General features: G+C 52.4%; 1 protein-coding gene across 50 annotated transcripts in view; it reads right to left on the bottom strand.

The window, feature by feature from the left end:
• NCOR2 (nuclear receptor corepressor 2) overlaps nt 1–21492 on the bottom strand; it is a 397818-nt gene that overhangs the window by 8122 nt on the left and 368204 nt on the right. For 30 of the 50 annotated variants that reach the window (XM_037879169.2, XM_037879168.2, XM_037879164.2 and 27 more), the window contains 11 exons: nt 20336–20485; nt 18893–19015; nt 18535–18697; nt 17059–17606; nt 13134–13277; nt 11588–11739; nt 11007–11200; nt 9409–9558; nt 8259–8404; nt 6393–6446; nt 1794–2027 (listed from right to left, as the gene is read on the bottom strand). In XM_037879169.2, coding sequence (XP_037735097.1) covers nt 1794–2027; nt 6393–6446; nt 8259–8404; nt 9409–9558; nt 11007–11200; nt 11588–11739; nt 13134–13277; nt 17059–17606; nt 18535–18697; nt 18893–19015; nt 20336–20485 — 2058 coding nt within the window. The remainder of the gene's footprint in view (nt 1–1793; nt 2028–6392; nt 6447–8258; nt 8405–9408; nt 9559–11006; nt 11201–11587; nt 11740–13133; nt 13278–17058; nt 17607–18534; nt 18698–18892; nt 19016–20335; nt 20486–21492) is intronic. The other 20 variants (XM_043529128.1, XM_043529134.1, XM_043529129.1 and 17 more) reach the window with 5 other exon arrangements.

Raw genomic sequence — 21492 nt, 5'->3', positions numbered from 1 at the left:
CCCCCATACCCATGGAATTTGAGTGCGTATGGCCTGGGGTTACAACACCACTCACTCCCTGTCCTGACAGAGAGACAATCAGGCCAAACCTGAGTGGTGCTGTGACCCCATGCACCGGGCTGCAACGCCCAGAGCAGGGAGCTGGACCCAGCCCTGCAAGATGGGAGTTGCTGCTGTGGGATGAGTGTGGGGTGGGCTCTCTCTCCAACCCCCCCCCACCCCTGAGTCCCATTTGTCTCCATGGTAATGGTTTTTGGAAGGGTAGGGGCCTCACTTTCAGATTTTGCTCCAGGCCCTCAAAATCTCTGCGTGGCCCTGCCAGAAGGGCTCCATTCTGGTGAATTCCCAGGATAAGCAGCAGAGCTCCCTGGTCTCCAACCCAGCCATGTCCCGTCCTTGCCAGGACGAGATGTAAGTCAATGCTTCTGTAACTGGAGCCACGTTAACCCATGTGGATGGCAAATCAATTGGTATTTGGGGGAATGACGGACTCCCCACCCCCTGCCCACATTTCTGATTCTACCCACCTCCGCACGTCCTAGCGGCATTGGGGAGATTCATGGGAATGGCTGTCCCCGGAGCTGTACAATGGCCCAACCCTGAAGTCAGGGGCAATTCCTTGCATTTGACCTGCTGCACAGGCTTGCAAGCAGTGTTCTCACGTCCTGGGATGCCCAGTTCGTGGCATGGGGTGGGAGGAGCAGTGGGTCTTCTGGCCTCAGCAGGGATGCTGCCCTCCCCGGCTTTCCAAGGTTTCTGCCTTATCCCACCATTCTCAGTTGCCTTGAGGCTTCCCTCCCATTCCAAATGCCTCCCTCTGCTGTCCCCGACACGGCATCTCTCCCCAGCCCCGGCTGTTTTGGGGGGCTGCCGTTCCCACCGCTCCACCAGCGAGCCAGGCTGTCTTCCAGAGCAGAGCGACAGATACAGCGCCAGGCTTTTGCAGCGGCTGAATGGTGGGCAGGCAACACTGACAGCTAAAGAAAAGCTTGGAGCCAATCTACAACCGTGGTTAACCATTTACCCAGCCGAGAGCAGGTGAAGACTCCCCCTGGCAGGTACATGGGGAGCTCCAGATGGGAGGTTAACCATGAGCCCTGCTACCATCTGAATGAGGTCATTTCCCCTGGCACTGCAGGTATCACACAGCCAGAGCTAGGGACACCTGGGCTGGAGGGGAATGGAAAACTTTTGTGCTTCTCTACCTCCAGTGCCCCAAATGTCCCTTCCCTGATCCCCACAATGGGGCGCATGTGTTTTAAAGGACTATTTTTATTCAGGGGGCACATTTCTACCGAGAGAAGCATGGATTTCTCACTGGGTGAGTATCTCTTTTGGGGCAGTATGATCTCAGGCCCTGATTCAGCAAAGCACTCAAGAACTTGATTTTAATCAAGTGCTTTAACTGAAGCAGACGGCGCTTTACGCAAATTTAAACGTTTGGCTCAGCAGGGAGGCTTAAAGGCCTTGCTGAATCAGGATCCTTGCTCGGGCTTGGGATTTGTTTGAAATCCACATTTCTCTGCAGTGTCTTTCCGTTGGTTTTTTTTTTTTTTTTTTTTTTTAAATAAACCTTGACAACATAAGAAGAAAAGGAGATTAAACAAGGAAAAGAGCCCGGTCAGTGTTTTAGAGAAAAAGCAACAGCCCCTTTCAGGCTCCGACACGAACATAACAGATTCCAGGATTAATCAGCGAATTCACAAAGCTCGAAGGGAAAACACAAAACAAAGAGGATATAAAAAAGGAATGAATAACACTGAGAAACGGCGAAGGTGGAAAGGGCTGCAGACCTGGCAAGGAGCGCATGTCGTCATTCCGTCCGTCAGCAGCGGTTATGGGCATAGCAGCGGGCACGCTTGCACTGGCATTCAGAGAGTTAAAAGCATTGGCATTGGCACTGAGAGGCGAGCGCTCTTCCCACTGCTCGTCATATTTACCCATTAGGGCCTTCCTAATTATTGCCTCCAACCCCATGTTGGTACTGGAATTTTCTTGAACCGACTGGCTTCTACAACTGATTAGCCCTGGGAGATACGGAAAGGGGAAGGAGAGGTGAGGGGTGGGAGATGGGTTGGGGGGGGAACCAAATAAGAAGAAAGATGGGGGGGGGAAGAAAGGAGACAAGGGAGAAGGGAAGAAACAAACAGTCAGCACATTCTTGCAAAGCAACAAAATTTGTCATATTGTTTTTAAGCTCTGCAGTGCACTCCATCCCCCCGCCCCGCCCCAGGGCTTGGCAGGAGCTGGGGGGGTGGGGAGTTAGAAAACTACTTGCTGAGTGAGGAAGAGTCGGGAGGGGGAGGGGGGAGTGATTTAAAAAAAATTTTTAAATGGAGACCCCAATGCCTCAATAGCTGAGGAGTGACAATGGAGTGACAGGAATGGATCCTGTGGCTGGCAGTGCCTCGTGGGCACACGGCCCAGCAACAACCTGCTGGGGAACTTGTCCTAGCTCTCCTGTCGGGTTGTTCTCTACTGGGTCCGGTGGGGCGGGAGGTCAAGAGGAGAGAATCCGTCCCCGTGCTGTTTAATTCCTTCCCAGCCCCCTGCACCATCTGTAGTCCGGACTCCATCGGGACCCAGACACCCACATCTACAGGTCAAATGTCATTAGGAAACAGGATGCAGAAACGCAGTGATGTGTTTGAGTGCTTGTGAGTCATCAGAAGCCATGCAGTTATGGTGCAGCGCCGCACAGGGACCGTAGGGCACTCGCTCAGCCACGGGACCGTCATTCCCAATGCGTCGGTTACAGGAAACGAGCAAGGGCAAAACTTAGAGAGTCAAAATACAGGCAAGAAAATAAAATGCCATGTTTCCTTAATGGCCACTTTGGTGCCTGCAGCCCCCTCTTCCCACCCTCAGAGCAATTCTCCTCTCTCAGTGGGAATGCTGCAGCCATGGTGCCCCCTCCTCGTATCTTATGCAGCGGAGCGCACACACGTTCATTCCTCCCCCTGCGAATGAGCAGCATCCCTGCCCAGCTCCCAGCACACACACCCTGCTCTAGTGTCCCCAACCCACCTACATTCCCGAGCGTTTGCCTTTCTCCTTCGCTCAGCCCAGCAGAACCGCCCTTAGCTACAGGCTTTTCCCTGCAACACTTCCAGTCTCACACCCAAGCTCCTGCTGACACAGACAAGGACACGCAACCCCCGCCTCCAACGCTCCTAGCTCACAGCTAAAGGGATCCACCTGGCTCGACTGCCTGCATGAGTCAGCTTAACCACTGTGCAGGGTCAAAACCTGGCTCTTTGGTCACCGCCTCCCTTCCCCAATACTAACTCTTACCGGGAAGCTTTAAGGCAGAGAACCCCATTGCCAGCAGCCTCTGCCTTGCAGATACCACAGAAACTTGGGGCTCAACCTGGGGCTTGGATCAAACAAAAAAGGGTGGGAATGCACAGTGGGCATGGGTCTAGTTCCCTAGCATAGAGCGGGATGCCAGGAGGATCCATGGCTGAGGCCTGCCTTTCGACCAAACGGTGGGGTTTGGGGACAGTGCAGGTCCCTGGGAAGTTTAGGCATTCCACAAAAAGACCAGTCCCGGCGTAACACCACTGAAGTCCGTGTTCTTAGAGTGGGGACTCAGCTAGGAGGGCCGTAGGTTTTGGTTTATACAGAAAAGCAAATGAATATAATCCGCTAGCTCGGTCTGTCTGACTCATGAAGCGTGCTATATAGTGATGCGTGTGTCCACAGCGCACTTCAGCTGAGGGGCGCAGAGCGCACTCCAGCTAAGAAGGAAGCCCCCACAACTTCCTAGGGAAGCAGGCACTGCTGTACCCATTGCACAGAAGGGGAAAGGGAGGCCTTGCGAGGTGAAGTGATTTGTCAAGGGCAACCAGCAAGCCAGTGGCAGAGCTGGAGCAAGAACCCAGGAGCCCTGACTGCTGCTCCCTGTCCTATTCCAGTGCTGTTCTTGGCCCTATTAATGCCTAATCCCTTTTGGGAACGCTCTCCACGAGGCTTCGAGAAAATCCGGCAGTGCTTTCCACAGCTTATTTATACACTGTGTGGAAAAAAGGAGCCTCTGGAGAGGAAAGGTGGAGAGCAACCCTGCTCCAGTAGCCTCTGACGTCTGAAAAGACAAACATCTCAGCTGGAAAAAGAACAGGAGGACTTGTGGCACCTTAGAGACTAACAAATTTATTTGAGCATAAGCTTTCGTGAGCTTTTCGTGAACGCATCCGATGAAGTGAGCTGTAGCTCACGAAAGCTTATGCTCAAATAAATTTGTTAGTCTCTAAGGTGCCACAAGTACTCCTTTTCTTTTTGTGGATACAGACTAACACGGCTGCTACTCTGAAACATCTGAGCTGGGAAGAGCAAGCCTGTTACAGAAGCAGCCAAGGGGCTGCCAATGAAACTCGAGCCTGCGCCCCCAGGGGCGGCCTGAGGAAAGACAGGCCATCATTTGAGAAGCGGATTCCCCTCAGCTGTAGGGGGAGGATTCTGGGAACCCCTTGGAGGGGGCTGCGCTCTCAGTGGGGAAGGAAGAGGCCTCACAGTCCGGGACTGCTGGGCTCCCCTGTTGCTATGGAGTGTAACAGGGACACTGGCACCTGAGGCCTTGACTTCTCGTGTGGTGCTGGAGTAGGGAGAAGTAGCCTGAATGTCTCCTTTAATGCTGAAGAGCTTGGAGAGACAGAGAGAGAGAGACAGACGCAGAGCCAGGAGTCATGGACTCAGCTCTTTGGAGCCCTGCAGTGCTCTGGTGAGAGGGCTCCCATACGGAAGTACGGTCCCTCCACTTCCAGAATCACCGTTCTGCAGGAAGGGAGCAAAGGTCTTTTTCGCACAGGAGCTCATTGCCACTCAACGGCAAACGCCCGTGAAGCAGGTAGAACTTTAAGGCTCTGGGCCTGTGGCGATTCCTACACTCTTTTCTCCGAAACAGAGCTCCTGGAGGTCAAAGGTGACTACTGCCTCTGAAAAACTGCGGCTGTCCCCTCTCAGTAACAAGGTGGGACCTTTGTTCCCACGACAGCATCGCACAGGGACATTTCTGCTGGCCCACCTGGGTGGATGCCCTGTTGTCCTCCTCTGAACCTGCCCAGCCCCACTCACGCCTCATCCCCCGGGCAGGCTCAGCTCTCAACGGCGGAACTGTGTGTCATGCTCTGCAAAACCACAATGCCCCCGCAGCGTGTGGCGTGACCTTCTGGTCCCGCTCTGCCAAGTTGCCGTCCTCCCTTCATTTAAGACTATCTGCAGCCATCCCCCTTTCCCCATCAGGTCTCAGTCTTGGAGTTCTTTGGGCACCGCACTGTCCCTGTTGTTTAGACAGGAAGCTCTTCAGGGCAGGGACGGTCTTCACTTTTGTGGAGTGTACAGCGCCTTGCACAATGCCAAGGCTAACCAAGTATTAACTTAGCACAATGTATACAGCTCATATTGTTACTGATATAGGCTTTAAGCCTGAAGGCCCCTTAGTTTCAGAATAATGTTTTTCTGTCTGTATAGGAACCAACATCTGAGCCCGCCTTCTCTCTCTCTCTCTCTCTCTCCCCCCCACCCTTTGGGCTCAGATGGTCATTGCTTTGTCTGGCATGTGTCCCTTCAGCAAGTATTTACAAGTATTAACAAGTCAGTGTATCTGATGTAGTGTCCCCTGGATAAAGCCTGGGACACCACGCTGCCCAACCAGCCACCAAACGGCTTAAGACACGTGGGGACTTTCTGCTTTCAGCAAGACACACGTCTGGGAAAATGAAACAAGAAGTCTGCTGGGAACGGTGGGCAGCCTCTCCTGAGTTCTGGGCTGAGATTGTAGCACCGTTCAAGGACCCGAATTCTGCTGCCAACGCCGACGGGACCGGCATGATCATCTAGTCTGACCTCCCGCCGAACACGCGCCAGAGAACCTCACTCACTGATCCCTGCATCCAGCTCATCACGTGTAGCTGAGCTAAAGCATACTGTTCCCTTTCCCTCTGACTCTAGCTCCAACCTTCCCGTTTGCCAGCTCATACCTCTTCATGGCAGCAGAGCCTGTACCTTATGCCGCCGGCCCTCTGCCAGTAAGAGTCCATTTAAAGATACTGCTTCCCTACAGCGTCCTCCCTGCTGGCGTTACATGGTCTCCTCCCAACCCAACAGATCCCAGGCCAAAGGCCTCCAGCCTGTAAGTTTTTGTGACTTCTCAAATTCTGACAACCTGGAGGCTTTGAAAGGGCTAGGCCTGTAGCCTGCAGCCCAACAGAGCAGTTTCCAAAGCAGGGAAGGGCTGTACGCACATATTCTCCCAGGCTCCCACCTTTCCCACCAGGAATATACTGTATCATATTGCAATAAATGACACTGGAACCTGCTGAACTCCTCTTCTCAGGCTGTGAATTCTGTGTGGCAGAGTATGACATATGATAAAGATATATTGGGACTGTTACCTGCTCCAGTAATTGCTGGCATGTTGAAAATCTCTGTCCCAGGCTGTCCAACATCTGGAGGAAGACAAAGAAGTCCTTCAATAAGAACTGCAGCGCACAACGGTTAACTCCTAGGGGAGCTTTTCCTTCTTAACACTTCCTCAACTCCAGAGGATCATGGGACATGCAGTTGGAGGCCTGGCACCTACATTACATTATCCACACTGACAAAATCCCAGGCCAAGTTCGAGGCGTGGGTGGGTGGAGTGAGGAATGATGGTTTGGGACTAGAAAGTATCTCTGTTTTTAAAGCAACGCTACCCCCAGACACGCAAGCCCTGGCCATTCCAATCAACATCAGAGGTTCTCCAAGTATGACCCATGGACAATCAGTGGCCTGTAAAGCCCTTCCAGGTGGCCTGATAGGTAGGCAAGGAGTGGCGGTTTGGGAAGTTGGATGCATGGGAGAATGCTGCTCTCACCAAGTGGACCAGAGATGGCAACAGAGAACCACAGGTACAGGTCTAACCCTACTGACATTAATGCTGCAGAGCCCCAGAGAGTCATGTTGATTTCCACAAGTGCAATCCCGTCGCCCTCTACCCCGAGATCCTACCCTCTGGGAGGTTAAGCTGAGGTACAAAACCCAGAGCTTTCTTGGAGTGTTTCCAAAGGTTCATTCCCCCATTCTCAGAGAAGAGTTTTTTGTTCATGCATTCAGCAAGGGGGAAATACTAAGTCAATATTTTCCCTCTGAACTGAGCTATTTGACTTGGGTATCACTTTTCTTAGAATAACAGCAGTTCTCTAACACAAGGCGTTTCCTATTTCTGTATATTTTCCCCGATAAGGAAACGAGTGGGAGGTCACTCGGTTCAACCATGCGTCCCCCAAGGGACATAACAATATGGTTGGATCATGGTAACAGCATACACAGGACGAGACAGCTCGGTCCTTCTTATCCAATACAGCTGTTATAAGATGGATTCAAATTGAATTAGTATTGACTGTATAATGCTGAGCTAAATTAAATTATGATCCTATCTACTCTATTAGCGGCTAATGAAGGAATGGGATGAATTTCGAATACGAGTCAGGCTGGGTGTTTTTTCAGAGCTGCACCAATATTGATGTCGGGTCTGAGAGACGCATCTTCAGGAAACAGAATTCAGGCTGGCTGGGCAGTCATTAAAAACGTCAATAGCTCTTAAGACTCCTCTATTCTCCACTTGTTTGTTAGTTCCTATTGAGGTTGGTCAGTGCTGGTGAATGGTGCTGGACCAACAGCCCCAGAGAAAGGACAGGCTTCTAAGAGGCACCTTCGCGGTAGATCAGTCTCACAGATCCTGGCCTAGCTGCCAGCACGACCAATGCGGCTTGCAGTGGCGGAGGGGTATATCTGACCTAAATGGCCATCGCAATACAGGGCCATGACCCATCCTTAAGGTCCCCAAGTCACCTGCCTTTCTATCTCTTTTCCCCATCAGCAGATCTCCCTGCCCCGTTCCTCTCTGACGGATCTGTGCAGTGGGAAGACACTGAACTAAGACGTTTCCCAACATGCCCGGCCACACACAGGCACAGTACTTGTATGCAGGAGAGGCACAGGATGTGCTTATGCCTCTGTATTTAACTATATGCCACTGCATGGATGGGATAAGAGCACGGGGCAGCAAATTCTCATCCCCAAAGCTGCCGAAGAAAATGGCTTCAGACTGCTCAAGTTTGGGAGGTGGGCTCCTGTCCCTTTAAATCACAACAGCAGCCATGTCAGAAAGAGGGCTACTCTGGAATTCCCTCTCCCTTCTTTGTTTTTGCAAGGCGCCTTCATCCCACCCTGCCCCCTCCAGCGGCGGCTGCATGAAAGCCCCAGCCTGGAAGCCTTACTGTACTCCGTTTCGCTCCTGTTGGTCGTGCCGAGCTTTTTGATGATCTCCTGCTTCTTGGATTTCACCATGGCGGAGTTGCTCTCGGTCAGTTTGCTGAAGAAGGCTGGGGGCTGGGTGTTGTTTCCTGGGGATTTGGAACCCATTCTGTGAAGCAAAAGGCAATCAGCAAAGGCTGCACAGGGCTCAATCTAAGGCCTTCTGTCTATTGAGCCCCTATCCCATTAGCCACCCAATGCTTTGAGCCAGGCCCCAGGCCACCCAGATATTGGGGGCTTTCTAGCTTCCATTTATGAGTTAGGTTGTCTTCAATTTGAGACTGATCAAAGGCCCCTAAATACAGTATGGCTTATTCCCCCAGGAGGTCCCAGACCACAAAATGTCTCTTGGCTGGAAGAGAAATACTTCTGGCTTCGTTCTTCTTACTCTAGATTGAAGGGCCCCAACAAAATTCTCCTCTGGGCCCTGAAATCCTCTGCCCTAGAAGTGAATTCTTTCTGCTCAGCCAATCACCGGAGCAGAAAGATTACGTGGTAAGACATCTTGGGAAGAGACTGAGGACGAGGGCAGGGGATCTCTGAGCTGCCAGAACAGGCTGGCCTTCAGCTGCAGGAAAGAATTGGAAGGAGTCAGGATGCCTGGGTTCCACTCCTGACACTGCCTCTTGCGTGTGACCTTGGGAAATCACTCAGCCTCCATCTATCACCCTGCAGCAGGGGTCAAATACTTTGCGCCCTGGGGTTGGGAGAGTTAATGAACTCTGCTTGGACAGCCACAGATGGGAGGCAAAGCACTGTCCCCGGGCACCGGCAGTCAGAGGGGAGGACTTTGGGAAGAGGTTGCAAAGCGAGTTAATCCCTCGCTCTCGTTATTTGGTGGCATATCCAACCCTAGCAGCAATACAAATGAAGAAAGCTGGCAGTCAGCTCAGCCAGCCACTCCAGGCCTGACCCAGAGCGCTCCAGGGCAGGCAGCATAGAATGACAACTGGCTACCATTCGAGGGTAGTCTGTGCTCCAGGAATGGCCCAGCTCTGTCCCCAAGCGCTCAGAGTAGAACGCGCAGGGGAAGGAAGACCCCAGAGTATTGCTTTTGTGCTGTAACCCCCGGCCAGGCAGGAAGAGCCCACGTTCCCCTCCTCCTGTGGTTACCTCTGCTCTGACTGTTCTCCCTCTCGGTACAAGATTGGGTATGAGGTGCTCCTTGCGTGCTCCGACTCTCCCATGCCGTCTGGTGGCGAGACAGGCTCAATGCAGTCATCCGGTGCACTCCCCGCAGACGCTTTGCTCTGCTCAGGAGATCTGAGGACGTGCAGTGAGATGCTGTTATTCCATTAGAATGCTCTTAACCTCTGCACAGCAGCACCAGAGAAAGAGGGATTAAAACCCTTCTGCAAACTGGAGTGCCAGGGAGAAGGAGGAACCAACCCCCCAAACCCTTAATGTTACCCTAAGAGCATGTCGCTTTGTGTGTTTCTGAACCACACACCTATATCGGAAGGATTAAATTTAGACAGGCCCCAAAGCTGTAGGCAACTCGTATGTAATCCTGCAATTGGCCCTAATAATAGTTACACTGCAGAAACAGAGGAACTAACCCTGGGATTTTGTGGCTCAGATCAAGTGTCCTATCAGTACATCCTCTACCCGGGGCGACGTCCTGCATTTGCAGCGAGCGGGGCCTCATCTAAACTCCTCTAGAATGCGTCAATCAAAGCTGTGACATTACGGAGAATTAACCCTTCGAAGGTATGGCTCTGCAGAGTCCAGAGAGTTCATGGTCTCTTACTGCAGCGTTAACAAACTGTGCATTTACACCTGCCTCTGGAAATTTCCACTACATGCATCCGACGAAGTGGGTATTCACCCACGACGAAAGCGTATGCTCCAATACGTCTGTTAGTCAATAAGGTGCCACAGGACTCTTTGCCGCTTTTACAGATCCAGACTAACACGGCTACCCCTCTGATACATTGTGACGGTCTCTAGGACCACAGAGGATACTCCTGCACCCTCTGAAAGCACTAATATATCTGGGTGGAAAGTACAAGGGCTCAAAACTCCACCAGTCACCAGGGACAAATATGAACAGGAGCTTTCTCTAGGGATTTTGTTCTTATTATTTTCTCCTTGGTTTTATTTTTAGTACTGAGCACCCTGTTTCCTCTGCAACCAACAGGGGGCAGATTCTAGCACCCTGCAGAGGAAATGCAGGGCTCTGCTCCTGAGTTACCCTAATATCAAGAGCTAGACCCCTGCATAAGAAAGCTGCTATTTCTGGCTGCTCATGCTGGCAGGTGAGTCCACTTAGCCCCAGTCTGGGCTCTCCGGGAGAGTGGAGAGTGTCTCTGGGGCAGAGGGCACTAGGTGCAGGAAGAGACGGGTCCTGCAGAGAACACTCCTAAGAGCAGCCAGGCTCTGGAGAAAGCTCAGGATTAGGGCTCGGTTGTTTGTCCACACGAGGAAAAAAGGCGCGTTTTAAAAGCACGATCACTACCATGTTAAAATCCCTGCGTGGCTGGGACAAGCTGCATTAGCCGGTGGATGTGAACCCTACAGGGGTAGCCTGGAACTCCCGGCGACCAGCTAAGCCACGTTAAAACTGCACCGTGCCCTGTCTCCACCAGGATGTTTGCCTGTGTTCGTTCTCACATGTTCCAAACGCGCCCTTTCCCCTTTGTGCAGAGCCCGCTGAAGGGGGGGAGCGCGAGCCACATCTCATAGCTGCCCCGATCAGGTGCTGAGCTCACCTCTTGTCTCCCTCGCTCTGTGGGGAGATTCTGGAGGCCGGAGCGTGCTCCTGTGGCTGGATGTAAGCCTCACTGGGCGTCCTTCGCAGGTCCAGCACGGGACACGTGGCCCCGGGGAAAGAGTACACGGGGGTCTGGAGGTGGGAGTTGAGCTGCTGAGGATGATGGCGTGTGTAGTCTTGCGTGATAACCTCCTAGAAGAAGAAACTCCTTGAGTCAGCACTTCTGTCTGCGAACCTTCACTAGGGAGTAGTTTATGCAGTAGGGAGATGGGGAAGGGATGGGAGGGCACCCTCTGGCGCTGACCCCTAGTTATTTCTCCCCTCCTCGTTATGTTGGCTGAATGGTGAAGCACCCTTCTCCCCTGGGGCGGAGCGTGGCTTCTCTGCAGCATTCTGCTGCCTCCAAAAGCAAAAGGCCAGAGGGGCTGCAGTAGAGCGAGGTGAACTGCTACCCTGTGGCCCCCGCCCCGGGTCTGCCACCAAGGCTCCTGACTCCACTCCTGGCCCGTTCTTTGCTGACCCCATTGGAGATATCCCAGAACAACTGCTGGACGGAAGGAGGAGAGAGAAGCTGATTACGCTGATGTGCTGAGCCAGCGTGACCACCCGCTGCTGGTGGCCTTTGATGTTCTGGGACGACTGCAGCAGCTGGCACGGGGATTGCTGGCCTTCGGGCAGCTGGCGCAGGTGCTGCATGTGAGCGGCTTCCGCTGCAGAGAGCTTCAGGGAGGCTGTGAAAGGAAAGAAACGGACATGACAACCCAGGGCAATCACACAGCGCCTCCGCCTACCCAGCACAGATGCTCTATTCTGCCCTTCCTCTCTTGAATCAAACGGTTCTTTTAAACTATGCTACTTACTTGTTATGAAAGAAGCCAGAGACGACGCTCCAGGGAATTTGGTGTAGGGGTTACAGCAAGGAACTGTGAGTTCGGAGACCTGAGCTCTATCCTCCACTCTGCCAGTGGCTAGCTGTGCGATCCTGAACAAGTCATTTAAGCTCTCTGTGCCTCTGTTTCCCCATCTGTAAAATGGGGCTGATGATATTTACTAATCAGGTGGGGCACTGAGGTGTTCCCAGGTAATTAATTAATGAATATTTATGGAGTGCTCTGGAAAGCTCCCATGAAAAGCTCTATCCACTGGGGATGTAAAGCAGCCGCTGTTAGTTAATGTACTAACGAGACACTCCTTGGCAGAGCTGCAGTTCCCTGTACCAGTCTGCTGTCAGGAACCGGCAATGGGAGGCCGAACAGGGGAGGCTGAATTATGCCAGCTGATAAGCCCACGGCGTGCTAAGGTTATTCTTCAAACGCTGGTGGCAGCTGCCGCAAAACACGCCCAGGCAGGCGCAAACGGAGACCAACGGGCCCTCGGCTACCCACTGGCACATCCTGCCCTCCTTCTAAGCCTCTCCTGCCTCCCTGCACATTTCCTGCTCCCTCTCAGCCCCGTCGTCTGCCTTCCGTGTGCCTCATCCCAGCCCAGAAGGGAACGGGCACTTTCCTGCAGCATGGCCAGCCAACGCACATTCCCTGCTCCCAGCTCTTCCCTGCACTGCCTGTCACCAGCCTGGCCTCACTATTGCTCGCACTGGGTAGTGCCTAGAGGCCCTATCAGGGCCCCCTTGTGCTGGGTGCTTGTACGCACGCTGTGTGAGCGAGAGTCCCTGCCCTGAAGAGCTCACCGTCTAAATGGAGAGGGCAGAGGACGGGGGGGATGAGAGAGTGACTCAGCCAAGCTCTCAGTGGAAGCCCATGGTGGAGCCAGGAACTGAACCCAGATCTCCTGAGTCCCCATCCAGAGTGTCAATGGCAAGGCCAACCTCCTTCTCAAGGACACGGCCGGATCTTTGCAAGGCAGAACCTTCCTGGTGGGTCCCTCCATTCATCTTGCCACCACCAGCCTCTGTTCCCTGAATCTGCCCACCGCTGAGACAAGCGTAGTCCCAGGGGGAGATTTCAGGGAACGCAGGTTGGTGCGGACACAGCTCGCTGTGCGAGGTGGAGGGGGATTCCTCACATATTTTGCCTGGCAGCCTTCGACTGGGCTGTGGGCTGGAACGTCGGCAGTGCCAGGGGCCATGTCAGATCTGCCTCGGCCGGTAGCAACGGCAGCCCCTCACCTTGCTGTTTTTGTCTCACGTTGTGCTCCCCGAGCCCTTTCTCCACATCCGGCAGCACCTTTGCCCCTTTCTCGTGGGATACGCTGGGCGAGCTCACCGGGCTTACCGCTTCAACGCCATCAGGGCTGTAGCCTCCATGGAACCCTGGGGAAATGGAAGCAAGGGCCTTTATATAGTGAGTTTCCCTCGTTCCGATTAACCCTACATGTCCTGCTGCAGCGAGATCTTCAGCATCAGCAAAGAAGTGACAGAAATAATCAGAGACCCTCCATCTAAAGCTGCAGGATGCACCTGCCCGGCTGAAGCTTCTACAGCCCTTCTTAGTATGGCAGGGGGCATCCAGGGCACCTCTCCACTACCAGCGAAGGCGCGAAGGTAGCTTGGGCATGCATACTCTGCCAGGTTTAATCTAGCTACCATGGGTAATAAAAGCAATGAAGTTGCAGTGGCATGGACCCCAGTACAAGCTGGCTGCCCAAGAACATCCCCAGGGTCCCCAGCAGGTTTATATTTGGGTGGCTAGCCCGCGCTGAAGCCCGTATCACCGCATCTGTGCTCCTGTTGTTACCAATGCTAGACAGATTAAAGCTAGAGTGGGGGTGCCTACCCGTGCTATCATGACACCTTCACATGCAGGGTAGATATAGCCCCAGGCGCATCGAACAGTACCGGCATCATTAGAAGAACCAGCTGACAATCAGCAGGAAACACACACACACACACACACACACGGACAGCCACATTTGCTGCTTTTCAATTACAATGAAAAAAAACATCACATTTTCCTGCAGAGCTGGAAACCCAAACACAACAGCTCAAGGCGGTGAAACTGACCGGCCTGGATTCACACCTCCCACACCAGGGAAATGCAACAAATAGATAAAAGCCACAGACACAGTGAAAAGCAAATTACTCTTGTGGTTGGATGTTGAGTTTTAACTATTCTAGGTGGCATTTTCACTGGTAGATCTCAAAGGAAAGCCAGTATCACACTCCTGCCAACCTCAACTGGTCAAAAATTGAGAGACAGGCCACCCCAAACCTGTGAGATTGAAGGCACGAGACTAAACAAAAATACTAACAACAACAGTTGGGTTTTATTATTTTCCTTCGGGTTTCTGAGCCTTTGGGGTGCACGCAGGCCACATTTTCAAGCTTTTATCGGCTACCATGGGGAGAGAAACTCACTTTTTTTTTTAAATGAAAGTTGAGATTCTTCAGGAGCTGGAGTGTAAAATGAAACACGTGATAAAACCCCGAGAGCCGGCAACACTGCATCATCATTATCCCCATCTTACAGGTGGGGGGATTGAGACACGGAGGGGTGCCGTGACTTCCACAAGATCACAGGACAGATCGAGGGCAAACCCAGGAGGAGGACTAGGGTGTCCTGAGTCCCAACCTTGCGCCCTGCCCACTGGAAACACCGCCTCTCTGGCTAAGGAATTTCACGCACTTCTTGATATGCCTTTAACTTCCTAAAACTGAGTTCCCAGGAGTTACCAATGGAGACAAATCACACTGTTCCCTCCTGGCTCTGCGAGACCCAGGTGTATTTCGCCAAGGGCTTCCTTGTCCCCAGTGCATTCTCTCTGGGAGCCAGTCACAGACCAGCCTGCTCGCCCTATCCCAGCCCAGGTAGGGCACCTGTGCCAAGCTGGGCTCACTTGCTGAACCCAGCGGATATCCGTGGACTCAAGTGAAGTCACTGGTGGAGAGGTGAGACGAGCGGGAGACGTGCCGTTCCCACACACGTACGTGCCTTGTATTAAAGGGTCATTCTGCTCACTCCCTGCTTGACCGGGTCATCGGGCACACGCCTTCTCATGCAGATGGGGGAGGGATAGCTCAGTGGTTTGAGCATTGGCCTGCTAAACCCAGGGTTGTGAGTTCAATCCTTGAGGGGACCGTTTAGGGATTTGGGGCAAAAATTGGGGATGGGTCCTGCTTTGAGCAGGGGGTTGGACTAGATGACCTCCTGTGGTCCCTTCCGACCCTGAGATTCTATGTTTCATTGCTTCTAATGCTATTGCTCCTTAGCGTGAGTTCCCCACTCCCTCCGGTAACATTCCAGTGAGTCTTGGCGGAAGAGCCAAACCCTAGTAGCACTGGGTCTCCACCCCACTCTGAAAGGCTTGTCTCTACTGACAGGACATTGTCGTCACTGATATCCCTGATCAGGGCTGGTTGGTCAGAGTCTGATCTGACTGATGGCTGGAGCCAGGGGTGGGAAGCAGACCAGCTCGCTCTGCTAGCACTGGGGCATTTGGAGTGTGTGGAATATTGTGAGCCCCAGAAATCAGAGCAGATTGGAGAAAGCTGTTTGTGTTTATGCGCATCTGGAGGAGGAAGAGGAGTAAGATGTACTAATGGCCAGCCACGGATCAGAGAGCTTGTGGGGGGGGGAGGGGATCAATGGAAAACACTTAACAAGGTAATATATAGCTAATTCTTGTTCCAAGGCTTTCAGGATACTGTGTCCCTAGCTCTGGCCTATGGGTCATTGGAACACAGCCCCTCTCTAGTATGGGACAGTCAAACACAGCAGCACAACATAGCCTTGGCTCCAAAAAAGGGGAAACTCTTTTACAGTAGCACCCCTTACTGAGATCTCTAGGCTGGGACACCTCATCCTTCCTATCGAATGAGCAGGATTTCTAGCCACTGTAAGGTGGAGCGTTGCTACTCCCAGCTCTCTGGATGGGCTCAGAGGAAATCCTGCTGCTGCATAACTTCCTGACGATCTGCTTGTTCAGACATATTTGCAGAAATGCTTTAATGTGTTTTACTAGTGTCAGGAAAAAATGTACCACTAAAGCCAAAGGGGAGTGTGTATTCATAACAAGTGGAGCATTCTCGGCAGCTGGCTGGAAGGGCCTAATGGCAAGTATCACTGCTTATCAGTAAGATCTTGAAGAGCAAAGAGGGGAAGATTCATAGAATAGAGTCAGAAAAAAATTCTCCTCTCCAATTATCCCTGTGGATTGTCTGGTGCACACCGTGCACTTAGGTTTACATGCATGGGAGTGCAACGCTGGGATCCAGGGCAGACGTGTGGGAGAGATTCACAGAGATAACACTGCGACATGCACAGGGGGCCTGTAAGCTAAGCAGTGCATGGCGCTTGCTATTAACTAAATATCTAAATGGAACCCAGAGGTCTGCTCTGGTTCAAAGCACAGCTGTCCCCATAAGTGTCCCTATAGAGACGGGCATGAACGTGGATCCACCCTCCCCTGTCCCCAATAGGAGTTTCACCCGGATAAACATATTCTACTTCATTTTGTGCCTTAAGCTGTTGTGCTGGGTTAAGCAGCTGCTGTGTTTCACTCCAGAAGTGGTTGCATTCCAATGGCAGCTCCATGATCCCCGTGTACAGTATACTATCTATATTTATGTCTTATATTGGGTCTGTCACCATGGCATCTAAGCACGGATATATCATTTGATAGACAAATTGATACATCGCTTTGGGATCCATCAAATTCAAAGGCACTTTGCAAACGTAAAACATTGTTCTTGTCTGACATGGCTGTCCTGTCAGAATCACACATTCCCGCCCCCTCCCGCCAGATCCCTTGCTGTTTGAGTTATTACCCACGATTCTTTAACATAGGCCACATGTGAACTGCTAATTACAGTGAAATCAAGAATTTAAAATAAATACCAGGAAATGAACTAGAGCTGCAAGCAAGAATCAGCAAAGGAAAATTTTTTTTTTTTAAAAAAAAGGGAGGGTGGGGGGGAAGAAGGATTTTTAAAACAAACAACAAAAATTAAAGACTCGAATAACATAAATGATTCCAAAAACTCAGGAAGTGGAAGAAGCCAACCACCAAAACGTGCAATTCAAAAAATAAAATAAATAAACAAATTGGTTTTAGGCCACAAACTTGGACTGGCACCCGCCTCTCCAATTTCTTACCATCACTAGTGGAGTCGTTATTTAGCGAGCGTCTTTCTCGCTTCCCCTTATCGCAAGAAATTTGACGCATGATAATCACATCTATGAAGTTGGCCGCTGTCATGGTGGTCTTACCGAGTGCTCGGAGCTCCTGTTCCTGCATTGAAAAGGATTTACTTTGATTCTTTTCTCTACTGTGCTGCTCATTGACCGAGACTGCGTGCTGCTGATCCAGGGGTGGATGATGGTGCTGGTTTTTCCCCTGTCCTCTGCTATACTGCTGGGTAGAACCTGGCCCGGAGGCTGGTAAGGGCCTGGACTCCATGGCTTTAATAGGTGACGATGACTGTTCTAGGCCTGCCCCACTGGACAGCTTTGAGGTGAACATGTTGTTGTCAGTCTGAGGGCGTTCTACCTTGGCTTCTCGGGCCCTGGACGCCTCTTTCTGTAGGAGAGCAGGGTCCATCATGGCTGCGTAGCTGTCCACTCCGCCGAGGGAGCAGCGCAGGGCGGATGCCGTGGGAAAGCCTGCAGAGCGGATGGGCGATGTGGTGGTGGTGGAGGAGGATCTTGGAAGCAAAAAAGAACAGAGAGATAATATGACCATGGGGCTGAGAGACACTGCAGCTTCCCCACCCCCACAGGAACTAGGCTGTTTGCTCCTGTCAAATCCAGTAACCCTACAGATGTATTAGCTACGGTGCATGTTACTCGGAGGTTAATGGATCCAATGCCAAACTATGCGAAACAGACACAGGAGAAGGTCACAATGCGTCTTTCTTAGAAAACTAAACAAACGGGGCCTGCCTCTGGTCCCATTTACACCAATCTGGACTTCAGCAGAGTTACTCCTCATCTGCACTGATGTAAGTGAGCGGAGAACCCTGCCCATGTTCCATTTAACCAGTGTGGTTGATTCCCCATTTAAAACTTACCCATGAGACTGCACTGGGGTAAGAAAGGCCCAGGCAGAGTGTGGCATAATACCAGAGAGCAAGAGGAATCAGATAACTTCTAACTTCCTGCTGAAGTTGGGACTAAGGGCAATCTGGAGACCCCACCATCTACATATGCATTTTCAACAGGAACGGACTCCAGGTTGTTTGCTGCACAAGGGGCTGGCCAGTTGGAGTGACCAAAGTAGGGGGCCGAATTCTGGAGCCCTTACTTCAAAAGGCTGAAGAAAACTTCTCATTGAGGCAAGGGTTGGAGCACGGGCTGAGTAAGAACATTTGGATTTGGCCCAGAGCAGACAGCCCACGACCATCCCCGTTTGCTCCCTGGGAGCAGCTCCCAGCAAAAGCCATTTGAAAAGGAAAAGACCCCGGTCAAAATCAACCAGCCCACCACAGGCCTCCTGCTAAGGCCTGCTCCTATTGAAATCAATGACCAAAAAACGCCTGTCGCTGTCAACGGTGCAGGATTAGATCCTTAACAACCCAGAGGCCTCCACCCCTCGAGGCCAGGAGCGTGGTGAGCCGCAAAGCCCATACACACCGCAGAACCGACGGGGTGAGGCTCTCCGACGAGATGACCTTCATGCCCGTGTTGTGCAGCACGCTGGGTCGCTGCTGGACGGTCTCGTGGGTGCGGGGCGAGGCGGGAGAGTGCTGGTGGCTGTGAGAATGAGTGGCTGAACGGCTGCTGCTTTGCTCGGTCCCTGTAAGAAAATGCAGAGAAGAATCTGAGCTGGAAACCAGTATGGAAAACCAAGGGGCAAGTGACAGCGAGATGGGGAGGAAGAGAGCTCTGCATAAACCTTGGAGAACTGTCCCCAGGCCCCCGAAAAGACTCTGCTCACCAGTGGAACCATCGCTATGCACCAGCTGTATGGACCGGGTTCCTCCAAGCCTACCTGGTCTCCAGATGGGCGCATGCTCCACAGTGGTGGCTGCTAGGAAGGATTTCTCGCGCTCCCGATCTCGTTCCCGTTCGGAAGCCGAAGCTCCTGTCTGTTTGGTCATGTGCGTGGGGCCTCCTGGAATTCAAAGGCAGCCAGTCACAGGGGTCCCTGCAAGCGGAATTCTGGTGCCACCTTCACTCTTGTGAGTGTTGCAGCTACGGGAACTCTGCACCAGCTTCCTAAACCAGATCCTGGCAGATAAGCAAAGACGGGGCCTGATACCACTTATATCGGGGTAAAGCTGGGGCAACCATCGGGCCACAGTCTGACCTCGAGTATCTGCATTAACTGCACATTTCGTTCCGTACCCAAAATGTGACAGATGCGCTTGACTTTAAGATGGTGTGTTCGACTGACAAAGGGATCAGACGGTTTCAACCCCCTCACCTACGGGGAGAGACAGCCACTAGGCCAGTGATTACAACCCACTGAGACTGAATGGGCCTACCTGCCCATTGTGGGGGCATTCTCCTGGGTAGGCCATGCTGGATGGGGACAGGGGTAAACACTCTCAGGGTATGTCTGCACTAGAGCTGGAAGGAGCTGGGGTCAGGAGACATCCCTGCCCTCGGTCTGATTGAGCTAATGTGCTAAAAATAGGAACGTAGCTGCGGCGTCATGAGCAGTGGGAGGGGCTAGCCACCCCAAGGATGATCCCGTCCAAGATCCTAGGGAACTAGCCCCTCCTGCTGTTCACAAAGCCATGGTGACTCTTCTCTGCTCAGCGCAATCCGAACTAGCACGCTACGTCCTTGTTTCTCTAATGATTTGCTCCCAATGGCTAAAGAAAAACACTTCAACAGGGGATCTCTGGTTACAGACTCCCAAAGGGAGGAAATGCAGATGTCCGACACGCAGTCCTTCAAGCCTCAGAGCCCTACATAAAAGAGAGAAACAACCCCACTGATCAGCTCCCCAGCTCGGGGCCCCCACCAGCCCTGGCCCTAGCCCCAACTCCGGGCCTCCAGCTGGCCCCAACCCTAACCCCAGCTCGGGTTAAGCCCAGGGAAGAGGGACTGGTAGGTAGCGATCAGACAAGAGTAGGAGCAGGACTCTGCTGTGCTCTAAACCTGGGTCTGGACTGGCCTTGGACAAATTACGTCTCTCCATGCCTCAGTTTACCAGCTCCCTTCCCCTGTTGGTTTAATTTGTGCACCTCAAGCACCTGAAGATCTTTATATGGGAAGTACTATCAGTGTGGTAAGAGCCGTGGGGACTAAGAATTCAGGCTGTAGGACAAACCAGCACGCCAGGCTCGCCATACCGAAATCCTGGAGCAATGAGAGTTCCCAGGAAGCTTCAAACACACACACACACACGGTGCGGGGGTTTGGTTTGCCCACATGCCCACCCAGGCAGATTATCAGGTGGCAATTCAAACCCTATGGGTTTTACCTGGGGAGAGCGGGGAGCTGCTATGCCGGCTGCTAAATGTCTGGGGGGCGCTGGGGATGTACGTGATTCGGTCCATCGAGGCGGCGGAGGTGCCAGGTGTGGGGGGCACGAGGACAGGCAGGTGCGGCACTTGGGACAGGTCGATGATCCCTGGAGAGAGAATCGAAAGGACTGTCAGGATGATGATAAAACCCATTCTCCACACAAGACGGTGCGGAGAGAGATGCTGGGAATCGGACAGCACACGAACACACATACCCCGGCAGTTGGGAAGGGGACACTAGCAAGAGAACAATCTGACTGTCTAGGGCTAGCTGCATAATTTAAAAGCTGTTTCCCGCTCTGGGGTGTGAACCCCTCTGGCAATGGATTATTAAAAGAGGAAGCATTGAAAAATTAGGATCTACTTCTCACCATTGATACTCTTGGGGCTATCATCATTTATTATTTCTACCTAGGAGCCCCAGTCACGGACCAGGACCCCACGGTGCTGGACAGACACAAAGCACAAAGACAGTCCCTGCCCTAGGGACCTTACAATCGGAGGGTGAAATCCACCCCGGTGCAGAGGCCCAGCTGAAGGCCCAAGCACCACGTAACTCCCAGTTCAGTCCCATCTTTCACAGGGGGAATTTCAGTCTTGGTTCACTTAACGCCATTCACTCAGCTCGGACAGTGAAAGCGAAGGAGTCAGCAGGGCTTTCTTCTGAACGGCGGGTTCCCAGGCACTGCTCTAACTCTGCAGGGTGGGACACCCCACACATGGAATTCACTGAAATTAAACCAACAGGGATTGTCAAGCTCTGGAATAGGCTTCCAAGGGAGGTTGTGGAATCCCTGTCAGTGGAGGTTTTTAAGAACAGGTGGGACAAACACCTGTCAGGGATGGTTTAGGTAGACCTGCCTCAGTGCATGGGGCTGGGCTAGATGGCCTCTCAAGATCCCTTCCAGCCCTACATTTCTGTGATTCTACATACCCTGCGTTCTGTACATGCCAAGGTATGAGAAAGGGCAGAGTCAGAGCCTGAATGGAGAATTCTCTCACTTGGGGGGCACTTGAGTGGGGTCATTAGCTCAGATCGATGTGTTCTGCAGGTGAGACTAGAACAAGCTACATACAAATTTTAGTTCTGGAGTCAGAGGGGAGCCCCAGATTC

This window comes from Chelonia mydas, chromosome 15, assembly GCF_015237465.2.
Source record: "Chelonia mydas isolate rCheMyd1 chromosome 15, rCheMyd1.pri.v2, whole genome shotgun sequence".
Lineage (NCBI taxonomy): Eukaryota > Metazoa > Chordata > Testudines > Cheloniidae > Chelonia > Chelonia mydas.
This window is presented reverse-complemented; position numbering and strand designations above follow the sequence as displayed.